Raw genomic sequence first — 17,277 nt, forward strand, 5'->3', positions numbered from 1 at the left:
TGCAACTTTTCTGTAAATCTAAAATTATCCCGTAATAAAAGGTTAATTTTTATTTTCGGCAGCTGGCCAGTAAGGGGATCTGAACTCTTGACCTAGGCATTATCAACACTGTACTCTAACCAACTGAGCTAACCAACCAGCCCTAAAAGGTTAATTTTTTAAAAACCAAGGAAAACCAAAGTTCACCTCCTGTCTGCTCACTTTCCTATTCTCCCAGCCCTTTGCAGACAGATGGAATGCAAGCTGATTGTCCTGTTTCCTAAAGCCCTTTCCAGGGCCCAAGGACAGCCCCTGGAGTGGGCTCTGTTTGGAACAGTGGTCCCAAGGGCTGCCCTGGAGGACAAAGCCAGTTTCCTGTGGCTTGGCCTGTCTGCCTCTGAGCTGTGGCTCAAAGGACAAGGTTGGGATTGCACTTCTGTCTCCTGTCTGGTGATCAGCCTGGGGCTTGGTTCTCCTCCTGCCAGTACTGCACAGACTGAAGCCCAGAAAGTCCAGCTGGCCAGAGGTCTCCTGGGACTCTAGTTCCCCCCGTACCCCTGCACCAGCCTCCCACTGCTGTGGAACCCCTCAGGCAGCTGTGAGTGAGTTGGGTGCTGCCTGTTTGTCCAGTTCTCAGCATCGGACAAGGCTCCAAGACTGTGCTGTTTTACAGGCAAGGACACTGAGGCAGTCTCCTGGTTCAGGGTAGTAAGCCAGAACTCGGGGCATGTTGCATTATTGAAGGTCAGAGTGTTCTGGAGGGGCAGTGTGGGCACCCCGCATGATGTTTGGGGGGTTGGGTGACAAAGACACCTAGACCAGGAGTTCCTCTGGCCACTCCACCCCCACTGCTCTACACCTTTTAAGGACAGAAGTCCTGCTGGCTCCCTATCCAGGGTTCCGCATCTCCCCACTGAGGTGTCGCAGGAACCAAGGACCCCCCCTGGAAAGACCTTGAGTTGAGAGCCAGGACACCTAAGTTCTGGGCTGGGCCCTGTGCCTACTGTGTGGCCTCACTGTACTCTACTTTCTGTAAAAATGAGATGGGCCAGATATATGAGGGTGTGTGGCCCACCAGGGGTCTGAGGCTCGTGGTCCTTTTGCATGGGCAAGAGATCTAGGGATAGGAGGCCCAGCAAACCCTCCCCCCAGGCCTCCCCGCTGAGGCTCGCCAGGCCTCTGGCCTTGATGTCCCCAGGCATTCCGTTTTTGGTGCTCAGTAAGAAGCACTCAGTGTCTCCGTGTGTCAGACCTGAGACTGGGACGTGAAGGCTGCTCCCTACTTCAAGGGCACAGCCCCAGACCCAGCTGTGACCCTTGTCTGGACTCAAAGAGGGTGGCCTGGAATTGCTCTTCACCTTTCTGCTGTGAAGTGTGATCAGTAAGCACTACCAGGAATAACTGTCATGAGGGGCCGGCCTGTGGCTCACTTGGGAGAGCGTGGTGCTGACAACACCAAGTCAAAGGTTAAGATCCCCTTACCAGTCATCTTTAAAAAATAATAATAATAATAATAATTATGTCATGGATGCTGGTGTGGGTCCCACCCAGGGCAAGAAATTGCCCCACCTCACAAGCACCTGACCCCCTTCCCAGCCCCCAACCTCCCCCCCAGAGATAGCCACTGTGGGGAAGTTTGTTTCCACCTCTGCCCTTGCTTATTTTCAGTGGAGCTGTGTTCGCAGATTGCAACATGAGTGAAACCCAGATGTTCCAGCCCCCCTCTGCTTCCCCGCACAGTGCCCTCTCGGCACACAGCTAAAGTCAGAAACCAGGGTCCCCTCAGACCACTGCACTCCTGGCACATCTCTGACCCACCATGCATGTCCTTGCCTGTGCCCTGGTGGCCCTGTCCTCTCTCACTTGTCCTCCCCCAGCAGCCTGGGCCCTGCCACCGGCCTCTTGCTTCCCATAATTGCTTCCCATGTTGCAGATCACATCCCGGCTACTCCCCATGGCTACGCACCGCCTCATGAAAGAATCTTAGTCCTGTCCTGGCACTGGGGGCTCTCAGGATGGGCTCTCCGCCGCCTACTGCACCCTCAGTCACTGTCCTCCAGCCCCTGACCTCTGCCCCCAAAGTTCTTCCCACGGCTGCTTCCTCCCCGCAGGACCTGGCCATCCATGGCCTCCCATCAAGTCCCATGGACTGATGGTTTGTATGTCCCACCCTTGGCCCAGAGTGTAGGTTCTGAGGCACATCCCCTTGTGCTCCATGGTGAAGCTGATGTCCCCTGCGACTGGAACAGCACCTGGCACCTACATGTGGGCAGGAAACCTGAATGGAGGCGGAATGGAGAGGGAGGGGCTGTCAGCCCTGGAGGAGGGAAGGGACAAAGGAGAGCCTAGCAAGTGGAGCAGACTCTGAGCTGTCCCCCACCCTGACTCCAGCATGCAGGGGAGACATGGCTCTAGGGCTGGGAGGAGGAGGGTCCCCAGGCCTGACTCCTCCCGGGGCGGGGCCCCTCTCCCTGCCCCGGAGCCGGCAGGCGGCGCTCTGTCACCCCCGCCACTGACCCACAGGCTGCGGCTGCCGTGCGCAGAATGGACGGAGGCGGGGGCCCGGCTGGGGTGGAACCCACGCTCGGACCAGACACCCGGGCCTGGGCCGAGTCCCCCTCCCCGCCCTCCAGACGCCCGAGGGCAGCGGCGCGGCGGGGCGCGGAGCCCCGGGGCGCGCTCGCCAGGCCGGCCGGGCTGCCTGCTCCGTGTCCGCGCGGCCGCCCGTCTTCCCGGAGCCTGTCCCGGCACCGCGCTGCCCTGCGCCCTCTGGGGTCAGCGCCAGTGTCCCCGGGACACGTGGCGGGCCCGCCTGGAAAGCCAGCCTGCGGCCGGGGCAGTACGGAAGAGGCTGCCCCGAAACACGCAGGCGAGGCCCCGCACGCTCGGCGTCCCTCGCGCCCAGTGGTCTCGCCTCCGCTCACACCCCGGGGACAGGGCGCCGGCTGGGAGCCAGGACGCTCTGCCAGGCGCACAAGCTCGCAGATGCCAGGAGATGGCGCCCCTGGCGTGGGCCCTGTGGGAAGCCGGGGGGGGGGGGGGGGGGGGGAGGGGGGGCGTGACGGCGGGTGTCATTCCCAGGTGGGCCGCCAGGTGGGTCCCGCCGTCACCGCCGAGGGCCGGAGGGCCAGGCACGGAGTCGGCGGCACCTGCCTGCCGCTTGCTTCCCCTCCGCCCTTGCCCGGGCGCTGGCCAGGAGGGACCCCCGCAGCCACCGGCGGGGTCTCTGGGCTCTGGGCGGGCCGCTGAGTCACCGTCGCCTGCCAAGGTGACCTCAGCCAGTGCTGATGCACAAGGAAGGTGGGCTTGGGGTCAGCCCACACCCAGCACAGAGGACGAGGGGAGGGCCAGGGCCTGGGCTCCCTGCCAGACAAGGCCAGTGCAGGCGGGATGACCCAGGCACACAGCACCCACTAAGGGACCCCAGAGCAAGAGCAATCCCGGGGCCGGATGGGTCTGTTGGATACAAGACTGGTGCCCGGGGAGGTTTGGTGGCCAGCTGCCATGCCCTGTCTGCTTACTGGGCAACAGAGGGTTATTTCAGCCATTCGGCCACCCCAGGAGATGGCCATTTCCAAGAAAAGGAAGGGGAGGCTCAGAGAGGCTGAGAGGCTGGTTCAAGGTCACACAGCAGGAAAAGGTGGCGCCAGGAGCCCCCCCACACACTGCTCTTCTCTCTTCCGGCTGTAGGAGGCTGGGGTTGGGGACGGGGGGCGGGGGGGTTATTCAACCTTTCCAGGGTGTGAAGGGGCCCCCCCAGGACTGTGAGCTGTGGGGCCATGTTGTTTGGGGCTGGGCTAGCTCCAGGAAGGTAGGCGGGGGCACAGATAGGGTGGCAGCCTCAGGGGGACCTTGAATGCCACACTACAGTCACACTTCCTCCTGGGACCATGGACTGAATGCCCTGGGGTGGTGTGAAGAGCAGAGGACAGATGCAGGAGGTGACCCTGCAGATGGAGAAGGGTAACCCTGCGGAGAACCCAGTGGGGTCTGGTCATTACCAGGGATGGACAGACAACTACCACGGGCAGGTGGCCAGGTGGGACCTCCACCTCCTGGGGTTGGACAGGTTGGTTGGCCCAATCCATGTGTCCAGCAGGACAGTGGGAAGGAATCCTCCCGGGGAGCTGCTGCCATGTGGCCCCTGCTACAGCAGCCGCAGCTCTCCTGAGGGTTATGTGCTTGGCACTTTGATGGGCCCCATTTCCCCCAGTCCTCACGTCGCTTTCCCGGGGTAGAATGAGGCTTGGTGGTAAGGTGACCCCCCAGGCCGCCCGACAGGGGAGGGGCGGGGCTGGCCCTTGAATGACATCTCGAGTTCATGGATCAGCAGATCCTGTATTTCGCCCTTTCCCTCCATGAGTAGCTTGGCAAGGGATGAGATTTCAAGTTGAAAATGTCACCTCAGATTTTGGAGGCTTGTCTCTTGCTTGTCCTGTTGCTGTTGGGAGATGATTGTCGTTTGGTTCCTGATCCAATGTGCGTGACTGTTTTGTGTTTCTCTGGGAGCTCTGAGGCTTTCTCCTGCTGACCTCCAGCTCCTCGCGGTGCCTGGTGATACCCGCGCTGGTCACCTCGCCTGCCTCCGGGCCGGACACTAGCATCCCGCAGGCCTTGGGAATTTTCTTGTAGTGTTGCTCTGACCATTTCTTTGCTTCCTCTTTTATTTTTTTCTGCTCTTCCATTTTTGGATTTCTATTAATTAGGTGGTAGACCTCCTAGATTAATTCTCTAGTATTCTTATTTTTTCTATGATCTCTAGCTTTTCTTTCTTTCTTTCTTTTTCTTTTTTTTTTTTTTTTTTTGCTTTCTGGGATATTTCCTTGACTTCTAACCCTTTGGTGGAATTTTTCATTTTAGTTATTATAGTTTTCAACCTTTTTTAAAAAATAATTTTGAACTTACCTAGTTTTAAACGTTTTCCTGCACTTTCTCACTATTCTGTCGCTTTGTATTTCTGAGCCGTTTGGGAGCAGGATTCAGGCATGATGCCCTTAATATTTCCATGTGTTTTTTCTAAGAACAAGGACATTGTCTCATAACCACAATACAGTGATCGAAATCAGGAGATTTAACATCGTTATGATAGTATTTAACCTACAGTCCATATTTAATAATGTCACTTGTCCCAACAATGTGCTCTGTGGCATTTTCCTTGATTTAATCCAGGATCATGTATCACATTCTGTTGTCACAAACTATCATATTTTTAATTCCCAAGGCTTCTCCCTTGCTCTCTGTGCTGTGTATTGCATTAACTATGGGCAACAAGACTTTTCTAGAAAGCAGATCACCACTAATATCTTGCACTGAGTGGTGCAGCACAGACCCCATGGGGACTGTTTGGCACTGTGACGATAGCTATGTGCAGAGCCTGTCCCTCCGCAGAACAGTGAAGGGTCCATTTCTGTTTTGCCCCAGAAGTCAGAGATGGACTTAATTCATTTCTGGATCCCTGGCAAGGTTTCTGGCACACAGTAGGTACTCAATAAATGCCTGTGATTGTTTGATGTGGGCAGTATGGTTCTTAGGTGATTGGCTGAGCTTCTGCAGGTAGATGTGGCACTGTGTGTATGTGTATGTGTGCATGTGTGAATATACTCGGGTCGGGGGCTAGGCAGAAGCTGCAGAGTTGCGGGCTCATGGCCGTCCACACCACGCGTTGGCACGTCTGTGGCTGTGCACCTGTGAACCCGGCTGGGTAATAAACAGCCATCTATTTTCTGGTCCTTACGCTGAGCTCCGTGCAGCCAGGGGCTCACTCTCAGGTGTTCTTGTGAATGCTGTTCTCCAGTCCCAGGAATATGCAAAGGTCCTGGGGTTTGGGTGTTGGAGGATTGCCCAGTGGTCATGGGGCACCAGGCCTTGCTGAGACGCCCTCAGTTCTGCTCTTGTGGTCAGCCTTGCTGGGCCCAGGGTGTTCTGGCAGGGCCCAGAGACCTCCAGGCTCTCCTGTTCCACCTCTTGCCCCACAAGGCACCCTTTCCTCCTCCTGTCCCAGGCACAGCCCCCACCCTGACTTTATGATTTTACAAGAGACCAACCCAGGAGGCTGTACCAGCTTTCCACCCTGGCAGTCTCAAGGGAAGGGCTTCTCTGGCCCAGCCAGCAGCTCTCTGCTTGAAGCGGGTGGAGAACTGCAGGAGCAGTGCTTTGGCTGGCTGCTTGCCAAGACGGGGGGCACGGGGAATAGGGGTGTTCACACGGGGCGGGCAGGAGGCACACACGGCACAGTCTAAAGCTCTTCATTCCAACACTCCCCCAAGCTTTACCGAGAGGAGCCTGTCACCCTAAACCGGGCCTGCAGGCCTCAGTAAACCAACCCAGGCCAGGGTGAGAGAAGCGGGGGCCCCCCTCGCTGTGTAAGTGGAACTGCAGAGGAGCAGAGCTCAGCCATGAAAAAATCATGAGGCAACCAAGCCCTCGCCCCTGTTTCCGGAACAATGCAGACAGCAGGCCCCTGCCGAGAGGGACCCCGGGTGCAGACCAGGAGGAGGAAATCAGGGTCTTGGGCTGTGCCGAGCAGTGCCCCAACCAACAGGGTGGCCCTCCTTCATGCAGGGCTGGCCAGCGTGGCCTGGCTGTGGGGGGAGGAGGAGAGCAGATCTCATGGGGATGCATCGGGAACAGAGATGTCAACGGCAGCTAGTCAGAGCCTAGAGCTGAGGTGGGGCACTGGGAAGTGGGGTGGGGTGCTGGGGATTTCCTCTGATCCCCTGTGAGGAGGACAGCGCAAGCAAGAACGGGGGTCACAGACCTGGGCTGTGAAGGGTGTGGCCCTCAGCCATGGGGCTGTCCCTGGCTCTGTTTCTCAGTTTCCAGGGCTTCAGGCCAGCTGGGTGGAGAGCTGCCCCCTCCCCAAGCCCACACCCGCATGCCTGTGCCAGCTCACACCACTAGCATCAGCGTCACTAGGCACCCAGCCTGGAGCACATGCTGGTTGCCATGGCAGCAGGTAGCGTGCTGCAGGAGCCCGGGCTGGGCTCTAGCATCCAGGGCCAGCGGTTTAGATATGGGGGACCAGGGTCCTTCCCTGCATAGCCCCAGAGGGGGCCAACTAGGTGGGGGGGGGGAGGAGGAGGGGACCCTCCAGTGGCCAGGGCAACGCATCCCCCAGCATCCTGGGAAAGGAAGTTTCCTGAGACTTCTAAGGTGGACACCAGGGGCCTGGGGGGCTTCGAGGCTCTTTCTGCTCCTGGCCCCAGCTGGACTCTCACTAAGTGGGACGGGGGCTGAGGCTCAAGCCCTGACTTTGTCTGCTGGGGATTCTAATGGCTAAGGTAATCCCTGCCTTCCAGACCCAGCTGTAGCCAGGAGGGCCCACCTTCTATACCCATCTGTGGTTGTCCACTCCCTGAACTAGGGGACAGGGGCACTGCTCACCCAAATGGCCTATTGGTGCCCATCAGAAAAAGGGGTCCCCTGCTCAACTCAAATATATTTAAGTTGGTGCATGGAGTGGCCTGACATCCATGCCCAGGCCTGTCCAGTGGATGACAATGGCAGCCTGGGTAGTGGGCACACACTGGGCACAGGCCTCCACACCCCAGGGTTAGAGCTGGGGAGGGAGGGCAAATGGGGCTCCCACAGTGGCAGCGATTTTGGATGTCCCCGGAGTGCAGACTCGACAGGCCACAGGGGGAGGCACATTTGTGCACCCCAAGTGGGAGGCCATGTGGGCACCCTCCAGCGCGGTGCACAACCACACAGCAGTGTGGGGTTCCATGGGAGGGGCCCTCCCTGCCACCTGAGGACACTGCAGGGGGGCTGGAGTGCCCAGGCATGCCATGGGCTCGTTCAAGTAGTATACACCTGGGGCGTGAGTGGCATCCTGGGAACAGGCTCCTTTTGGCAGTGTACGGCCTGATCATCCTACTGGGCAGCTGTGAGTGGGCTCTGAGGCTGAGATCCAGGGCAGTATCTCCAGGGGCCGGGGCTGGCAGCCTCAGCCCAGCCCCTCCCTATGGGCACCCGCACATAGACACCCACAGACACACATGCAAAATGCTGCACTTATCTGCAGAAGCTCAGCCCATCACAGAAGAACCAGACCCCACATCAAACAATCACAGGCACTTATTAAGTACCTGCTGTGTGCCAGAAACCTGGCTAGGGATCTAGAAAGGAAACATTACCCTAGCAGGCAGCTGGGCGAGCCTGGGTCCTGAGGCAGGGGCTGGGAGAAGGGGGAATCCTGCCCGCCTTCAAGGAAGCCTGGGCTGGAGGCCACCATCCAGATCCCCTCCCCCAGGGCCCAAGAGTCCCCCTTGGCTCACACCCCTTGGTCAGTCCCACCCCACCTGGAGCCATGCAGCTCTGCACTTGAGGGGCCTCCACCACTTCTGGCTCTGCCACTGAGAAGCTGCCCAGGGCCAGGCCCACTTAGCGCCTGGCGACCAGGCTTCCACCCACCAGGCACCTGATGCCTGTGGTGCCTGCCAGCGCCCGTCAGTGCTAATGAGCCCATTATGCTAATCAGAGGGATGGGATGTCCCAGTCCCCTTTGCAGCCTGGCTGGACTTGGGGGAGTGGAGGGATGGCCCATGTCCACACCCGGGGGTACTGGGGGCATGGCTGACCCTCAGGCTTCCCCCCACCACACACAGACCAACCAAGCCCTGCCTTTGGGGTCCAAAGAGAAACCGAGGTGCGGGCATCACCAGCTTGTACTGCCAGACCAGGGACACTCCCTGGCTTTGCAGCTCAGCCTGGGTCCCTGGCTTCCTGGGAACTGTGGAGGGATTGTATGGGTGTCAGGGTGTCGTCCCTGGGGAGGGGGTGAAACCCCAGACTGTGTGTTCCTACAACAGTGCCTCCACACAGGCTGGTCATGCACACGTCAGTGCCCCATGAGCATGGACCACAGAAGCAGACAAAGACCATCCCCGGTGTGGCTGCCCACTGGTGTGCGCTGTGCCACACTGGAGGATGTGTGCATGAGTCCTCCCCATGCCTTGCTCTGGGGACAGGACCCTGCATTTCCTCAGTGTCTGCACGTGCCCTGCACAGTCACAGCCCCAGGCTGAAGAATGGAGGAAGGACTCCTGACACTGTGCCTGTCTACCCGCCTGCCTGGGGCCCACGTGTGCCCAGCTAGACCCCCACAGCATGGGGCCCCACCCAAGGCCACTTGAGGGCGGGCAGGCCTAGGAGGACAGGGCAAAATTCTGGAGGCAAAGCTGGAGCTGCACCGTAGAGGCCTGAAAGTCCCACACTGTATAAGAGGACACCGAGGCTGGCCCTGGCCCAGGCCGGGCAGCTCTGGTTTCACTACTTGGCTCCCGGCCTCTGAGGCAGGTGCAGGAGACAGGCAGGCAGGGCATAGCTGAGCCGGCCCCACTGAGATGCCCCCTCGGGCTCAGGGTGGAGGGTGCAGCAGGCAGGCTGGGAGTCAGGTGTGGCCAGCTTCCAGTCTCATCCCTCTGCCGGATTCCAAGGGCCACCTCTGGGAGCACCGGGCAAACGGACCCTGGACCCACATCCACAAAGACCTGCAGCCAGTCCAGTTGCGCCGGCCACGTAAGTGGCAGTTCCAGTGTCCCCAAGGCCACCCAGCAAGTCTACCGAAGACCACATGGGGTTGGCTTCACCCTGAGATCAACGTAGAGGAGGAAGCGGCCTTGTGGCCTGCAGACTTGCTCAGGGCACACAGGAGTGAGCTGGGAGCTGGACAGTCCTCTGACCCCAGGTCCAGCAGCAGCCTGATGCCTGTGGGGTACTCACGCAGTCCTGGGGATGGGTGTCACTGAGTCCCTCATAGGCACAGCTGCTCTTCTCTAGCCAGGAGCTTTTTCTGTGGGACCAGTGCAGCACACCGTGGCTCAGGTCGAGGTGCCACAGATGGGGGCCGTGGGGCCCTCAGCCCCGGTGTGATCATCTCTCCTGCCACTTTCACAGCCCGGGGCCCAGGCCAACCGGCAACTGCACGGAGCTGTCGGCTGCAGAGCTGCAGGCTGGGGCAGGAACCGCGAAGCCAGGGCCCGGCCTAGGGGGCTGCAGGCTGCTGGGGGGGGGGGGCCTTGCCGTGCTCCTGGCAGCAGGAATCAGAGAAGCAGTAACTGGATCCCGCCGCGGGCCTGGCGGCCACTCAGGACAGAGGGCTGCGATCGGGTTGCGGCCGTGCTGTGAGTTTTCCATCGGGCAGCTTTTTCTACGTCGGGAAGGAGCAGGGCTGGGCAGTGTCCGTGCGGTGGGGCAGGGGCCCCAGGTGGGGGGCCGGAGAGGGAGAGCGGGGCCACGAAGCGGGGTGCAGGGCTCAGGCCGTGGGGCAGGGCTGCCGCCGGTGAGGACGGGGGTGGTTGGCTCTGCCCTCCAGCCCCGCTGCCCTGGCTCCGGCCTCCGTGCAATCCGGGAGTGGCCGAAATCCAAGCTGAGGGTAATGAAAGGCAGCCGCCAGCCCTGAGCCCCTGAGCCCCTGAGCCCCTGAGCCCCTGAGCCCCTGAGCTCCTGAGCCCCTGAGCCCCTGAGCCCCTGAGCCGCACCTCCGGGCTGCCCTGCCCCCGGCCCGCCCTCTGCTGCCACCTCTTGCGAGAGCTGCAGCGGCCACGGGCCAGAGGCGGCGACACAGCGGGGCTGGGCCGGGCCCCCAGGGGCCAGCGGGGGCCGTGAGCCCTCAGAGAGAGCGTCCCAGCCCCTCGGGGACCCGCTGGCCCGAAGATGCCGACCAATGGTCTGCACCAGGTGCTGAAGATACAGTTTGGCCTCGTCAACGACAGCGACCGCTACCTAACCGCTGAGAGCTTCGGCTTCAAGGTCAACGCCTCGGCGCCCAGCCTCAAGAGGAAGCAGATTTGGCTGCTGGAGCCGGACCCAGGCCAGGGTGCAGCGCTGCTGTTCCGCAGCAGCCACCTGGGCCGCTACCTGTCGGCCGGCGACGACGGGCGTGTGGCCTGCGAGGCGGAGCGGCCGGGCCGCGACTGCCGCTTCCTGGTCCTGCCGCAGCCCGACGGGCGCTGGGTGCTGCAGTCGGAGCCTCACCGCCGCTTCTTCGGTGGCACGGAGGACCGGCTGTCCTGCTTCGCCACGGCCATCTCCCCGGCCGAGCTGTGGACAGTGCACCTGGCCATCCACCCACAGGCGCACCTGCTGAGCGTGAGCCGGCGGCGCTACGTGCACCTGTGCCCGCAGGAGGATGAGATGGCAGCGGACGGTGACATGCCGTGGGGCGTGGACGCGCTGCTCACCCTCATCTTCCAGAGCCGGCGGTACTGCCTCAAGTCCTGTGACAGCCGCTACCTGCGCAGCGACGGCCGCCTCGTCTGGGAGCCTGAGGCCCGCGCCTGCTACACGCTCGAGTTCAAGGCAGGCAAGCTGGCCTTCAAGGACTGCGAAGGCCACTACCTGGCACCCGTGGGGCCTGCCGGCACGCTCAAGGCCGGCCGCAACACGCGGCCCGGCAAGGACGAGCTCTTCGACCTGGAAGAGAGTCACCCACAGGTGGTGCTGGTGGCTGCCAACCAGCGCTACGTCTCTGTGCGGCAGGGTAAGGAGGGTGCAGGCGGCCAACCTCTCGGAGGGGCCGTGTGGGGGTGACCTAGGGAGCAATGTCGTGTCTGTGTGTTTGTGTGTCCGCCCTGGGCTGGTGTGCGTCCATGTGGGCCATGGGGGGCTGCACACAGCGTGGGTGGGTGGGCTTCGGCCCATGCCCGGGGCGTGCTGTGCAGGGCTGGTGGCTTCAGCATCAGAGGGAAAGAGGACCGGTCTTCCCCAGGACAGCTGGGGAATGTCTCAGCCAAGCCCTGGGTCTGCTGGGCAGCTGCTGAACCTGAGATTGGAGAGATGTAGGCAAGGGGCGGGCAGTGCCCAGCAGGGGGGTGTGTGAGGCTCACAGCCAGGGGTGGGTGGGCAGGGGGTGCAGGCCCTGTCCCTCCCTTCTTTTCCGCCACCCCACTTTCTGGGCTTTACAGGAAATTGGGGCGGGGGCAGGGCAAGCAGCCAGCGGAGGATTGGAGCGGGGCAGCACCCCCAAGAGCCTGGCCGACAGGGTCCTCAGACGGCCCCAGGGGTGGGGGCCTCAGAGTCATCTCCAGGGCTGGGGGACACAGGTGGCCCTGCCGTCTCTGCCCCAGTGGGGTGTGGCCTGGGCCTCCCCATTTCCCAGGTCAATGGCCGCTTGCCTCATGTGACCCCTCGGCAGCCTGTGGGGTGAACACGGGCAGTTCCCACTTCCCCACGAGGAAGCAGAGGGTCCCAGAGGGACCCCAAGCTGCTGGGGGGCCAGGCCCTGGCACAGGCCAGTGGTCACAGGCGCTCTCTACATGTGCTCCTGGCTCCATGCACACAAGTGGCTGGGCACACCTGACCCGGAGCTCTGAGGTCAGGCGACGTGATGGGGTGACAGCCGGTGTGTGGAGATCCTCCCCCCACGTGCCCATCTCCTGGTAGCTCCCATGTGCCCACCATGCCCCTGGCCCGACCTTCGGATGTCCAGCCTCCCTGGGCACCCCGCCTCACCTGAGGGATCTGAGCATATACTCCATATGGCAGAGGACCAGCCATGAGCACTGAGGGAGAAGCCTAGCCGTGGGCACAGCGCCCTGCACCTGCAGTCAGGGTCCTCAGGCCTGGCCAACACAGTGAGGGGCACTTGGGTCACCTTGGGAGCTCCGGTCCTGGCACATAGCTAGGCACTGGGGTTTGCTGGTGAACACACAGCCACGCTTCTTCCTTCCCATCACAGGCCCGACAGCACAAGCCCACCATGTTCTAACCCATATGCTTGGCAAGGCTTGACTGGTTAAATGAGTTAAACGGGCGCCATGGTAGTAAGAAAGCTTCCAAGGCCGGCCGCGGCTCACTCGGGAGAGCCTGGTGCTGACGACACCAGGTCAAGGGTTCGGATCCCCTTACCTGTCATCTTTAAAAAAAAAAGAGAAAAAGAAAGAAAGCTTCCTCTGAGAGTCAAAGGGAACGCTGGACACGAACGTATTTGTTAGCAGACAGCTTGTGAGAGAGACTCAGGGTGGTGATGGTGGTGGCGAAAGCAGCGGCCGTGGGAGTGAGCATGGTAGCAGTGATGTTAGTGACAGTGGTGGAGGGGAAGGTGGTGGCGGAGGTGACGATGGCAGTGGAGGTGATGGTGGAGGAGGGTGGTGGCCGTGGGGACCACATTTCGGTCCCTTGCTGCCCTGCATCTGACTCCGCTCCTTTGATAGGAGACCCCCTGCTGAGAGGCGCCCCCCCCCCCGCCTCCTGCCTCAGACGCAGAAGGACCAGCACTGGCCTCCCTGCCGACGAGGCTGGGGGCACATGACCCGGCCTAGCAGATGTTTCAAACTTTCACTTGGCAACCAGTGACGGGAGGAAGCGGTCGTGGGGGAGGCGGATGTCACCCGAGATTCCAAGGCAGCTGGGGCGGTGGGTTGTGCCGCGGCTGCGCCTTGATTCAAGTCGCCCCTGAACCCGTCTCGTCCCCCGGCGTCTGTGAGCACCGGGTCTGCCTGCTTCCCCCTCCTGATGACCTTCTGCTGCTCTGTCAGCCAGAGTCTGCCCACTGCCACCTTCACTGACGCGGAGGTGCCGACGGGTGGCACAGGGGTCAGTGTTTATTGCTGCCAGTGACAGAACACTGGCCACAGAGTGTCCAGAGCGATAGGGACATTGGTTCTGTCACACACGAGAGCCCGGCGGCCGTGGGGCAGTGGGAGTCCAGGCAGGCGCCGGAGTTCTCTCCTCTGACCTCCAGGCTGAACCATCTTTGGGGTCAGCTCTCACCTCGGTGACACCCTCATGTTCACGACGTTGCTGCCGCTGCTCCAGGCCCCACGTCCAGACAGGACACGTCTAGAGGAAGAAGGAGCCCTGGCTCTGTTTGTGTCTTCTTAGGAGTAAGAAAACAAGCCCTAAATCCTAGCAGACACTCCTTCAAGGTCACCGGCCACCCCACGCTGCTCGGCCAGCCCCTCCGGAGGGGGCAGAACCAGCAATGCCCAGCACTGCCCAGACCAGCCCGGACTGCGCCCCTCCCGCCGCTGTGGGGCCAGCTCCCTAGAAGCAGGAGGCTGTGTGGGGAAGGCCCCTGGACAGCATCCTGTCCGGAGGTGTGCGGGTTGATGTTGGGGACACACTGCCAGTGCTGGCCTGGTAGATGCAACAGTGACAGGAGCCATTAGAGGGTGTGGCAGCGGGCCCCACAAGGACCTCTGGCCTTGCTACCCCCTCACGCCTGCAGGGACGGCTCTCACCTCAGGCACCTGCTCCCCACCAGGACCCACAGACTTCTGTGCTGTCTGTCACTCCCCGCTGACTCTAAGCGCCACGAGGGCAGGGGCTGTTGTCTGTTTTGCTCACTGCCATCCTGGGCTGGGACAGCAGAGCTGGCGGCGGTGGGGACAGTGGTCAAGTGCTGGGCTGCCGGCTGCTGCTCTGCATTGGGGCAGTGATCAGTGTGAGGGAGACCCCGCCTGGGGGCTTTGGGAGCTGGTGAAAGGCAGCAGATGCCAGCCCCTCCACTCTGGGTTGCTGCCTGGCGCCCTTCCTTCCCTGGTGACAAGGCTGGACAGGGTCTGGCCCCCACCCTCAGGCCCTCATGGGGGCTCTGCAATCTGTCACGCCACTCAAAGTTACCTGCTGCCATGGAAACAGGGGTGCGGTGTGTGGGAGGAAGCCACGGACTCAGTTGATGGGAAGATACCGGGGAGGCCCTGGTGCCTGCCTGCGGCTCCCCACCCTGGGTGGCCTGGTCCTCCACCAGGGATCCTGGGAGACTAAGCACATGCGAGTGGGGAGGCCACAGAGGTGACAGGAGACCGGCCCCTGCCTAGTGCCCGGGGGTGGTCCCTAGTCCCTGGCTGTGACCTAGGCCATGGTGTGGGGAAGGACAGACCCCCCACTGTGCCCACTCAGCAGCTTAGGAGTGGGTTATAAATAGAGGCTGGGGTAAGTCCTGGGTCGAGGGAACAGGGCAGATTACCCTCTGATTAGCAGAGAGTGGAGGATTTGCTGGCACGGAAGGGCCTGGCTCCTGGGGGTGGCAGGAGCTGGGTCAGGGGTCCCTTGGGGGTCAGTGTGTAGGGGTCCACAGAGTGCCATAGGTTCCTGGGGCAGGGTTCCCCCACCCTCTGAGAGATGCCTTCCAGATCTTCTCAAGTCCAGAGAGTTCTAGATGAGACCCCCTCTGGCTTCAAGGGTTCCCCCAAAGCGCGCCTCCCCATCCGCCCCAGGAGAGGGGTGAGGGGCTTCCCCATCTCCTCCCTCCAGGGGTCAACGTCTCAGCCAATCAGGACGAAGAACTGGATCATGAGACCTTCCTGATGCAAATTGACCAGGAGACAAAGAAGTGCACCTTCTATTGCAGCACCGGGGGCTACTGGACCCTGGTCACCCATGGGGGTATTCAGGCCACAGCCACACAAGTGTGAGTGCACACCTCCCCACTTCCACCTCAACAAGGGCCACTGTAGCAGCGCAGTCAGGGGAAATGACCACCGGGGTGGGGGGCAGTAGCTCTTACTGGTGGTGAGAGTGTCAGGGGAAGGCAGGCTCCTGTCCCACCCCCTGGGACCAGAGGGAGATGGGGAGGCTAGACCCTGTACCCCAATCTCCAGCTGCACTGAGGGGACCTTACCCTGCTCCCTCCAGTTCTGCCAACACCCTGTTTGAGATGGAGTGGCGTGGCCGGCGGGTGGCACTCAAAGCCAGCAATGGGCGCTATGTGTGCATGAAGAAGAACGGGCAGCTGGCAGCTATCAGCGATTTTGTGGGTGCGCACTCCCTGCCTGCCTGGGGGGCTGGGGCTGGGTTTTCTACCCACGGCCAGTGCCAGCCCGGAGACTCCATCTACACCAAGAGCTGGCCCCTTGCCCTCTCCGTGGAACTGCTGCTGTCCTGGCAATAGTCATACTTGCCAGTCCAGATGACTGGCTTTGACATCAGGAGAGCAGTGAGAGCCCAAAACGTCCTTATCTCTGCCGCACACTTGGGGACCCCTAGGGCCCCCTGGCATTTAGCACCTTGCCAAGGTTGCAATGGCAATGGCAGATCTGTGTCCCCAAGTCGGGTGCCCAAGTCCAGGGCTGTGGCTCTCCCCAGGGGCGCCGCTAGACCCGGTCCAGACAGGGAAGGTGGCAGGAAGGGCGGCCCCAGCAGCGCCCTCTCCCCGCCAGGCAAGGACGAGGAGTTCATCCTCAAGCTCATCAACCGGCCCCTCCTGGTGCTGCGCGGCCTGGACGGCTTCGTCTGCCACCACCGCGGTTCCAACCAGCTGGACACCAACCGCTCCGTCTACGACGTCTTCCACCTCAGCTTCAGCGACGGCGCCTACCAGATCCGAGGTGCGCGCGGGGGCCGCGGAGGCGGAGCACAAAGGGGCGTGGGCGGAGCCGGGGGCGGGGCTCGCGGGGGGGCGTGGGCGGGGCCAGGGCGCGCAGGGGGAGGGGGCGCGCCGGTGCGGGGCGCGCAGCGGCGCCCGGGCCGACGCCCCCTCCCGGTCGCGCAGGCCGCGGCGGCGGCTTCTGGAACACCGGCAGCCACGGCAGCGTGTGCAGCGACGGCGAGCGCGCCGAGGACTTCCTCTTCGAGTTCCGCGAGCGCGGCCGCCTGGCCATCCGCGCCCGCAGCGGCAAGTACCTGCGCGGCGGCGCCTCGGGGCTGCTGCGCGCGGACGCGGACGCGCCGGCCGGGGTCGCGCTCTGGGAGTACTGAGGCCGCGGCCGCATTAAACGCGTCTGTCCCGCAGCTGCTGCTCCTGGGCTTGGCGCCGCTCGGGGCGGGGGACGTGCGCGGAGGGCCTTTTCGGGGTTCGCTGCGGTCCCTCCCTGGCCCCGGCCCGCCCCTCCCGTCGGGGGTCCCTGCCTGCCGTGGGCAGTTGCCCTCACACCTCCTGGACAGCCTCCGCATTGGGCTTCCTCTGGTCCCTTGTCGCAGCTGCTGTCATGCCTCAGGACTCCGCTTTTTCCTGAGACCGAGAGAGAATCCCCCGCACGTCCCCTCGGCCGGACGGGGGTGGTGGGTGGCGGGGTCGGGGCAGCTTCGAGAAGCCTGGTTCCAGGCCCCGGGTTAGGGCCTGTGGACTCAGCGTGTCCTCACATCACTGCTTCTCTCCCCCAGGGGTACGGTGTTAGGGAGACCTGGGAAGCCACGCCCGTCCCCAAACCCACGTCCCAAGCAGGACTAGGAATGCACTTACTCCGGGAGCCCCACAGGTTCCCCCACCTGTCTCCTCAAGCCAGCTGGCACCCAGAAAGGACTCCCACTAGGCAGCACTTCACCCATGCTGGGGGCAGGGCCACAGATCTTGAGGCCCTGGGGCAGGTGGGGTTGGGGGGTGAGGTGGGAGGCAGCCTGAGCCAAGGCCTAGAG

At 62.1% G+C, this 17,277-nt stretch overlaps 1 protein-coding gene across 2 annotated transcripts; it reads left to right on the forward strand.

The window, feature by feature from the left end:
- The first annotated feature begins 10,635 nt into the window (after positions 1-10,635).
- On the forward strand, positions 10,636-16,620 carry FSCN2 (fascin actin-bundling protein 2, retinal). 2 transcript variants are annotated; one of them, XM_063081408.1, is made up of 5 exons: positions 10,636-11,461; positions 15,178-15,334; positions 15,559-15,717; positions 16,048-16,250; positions 16,415-16,620. In XM_063081408.1, the coding sequence occupies exons 1-5, from the start codon at positions 10,636-10,638 to the stop codon at positions 16,618-16,620; spliced, it is 1,551 nt and encodes a 516-aa protein (XP_062937478.1). The 2 variants fall into 2 exon arrangements, with proteins under 2 accessions (XP_062937478.1, XP_062937479.1); XM_063081409.1 differs by having other exon boundaries at positions 15,559-15,680; positions 16,083-16,250.
- The last annotated feature ends 657 nt before the right edge of the window (positions 16,621-17,277 follow it).

Source organism: Cynocephalus volans, chromosome 16, assembly GCF_027409185.1.
Source record: "Cynocephalus volans isolate mCynVol1 chromosome 16, mCynVol1.pri, whole genome shotgun sequence".
In the NCBI taxonomy this organism is placed as follows: Eukaryota; Metazoa; Chordata; class Mammalia; order Dermoptera; family Cynocephalidae; genus Cynocephalus; species Cynocephalus volans.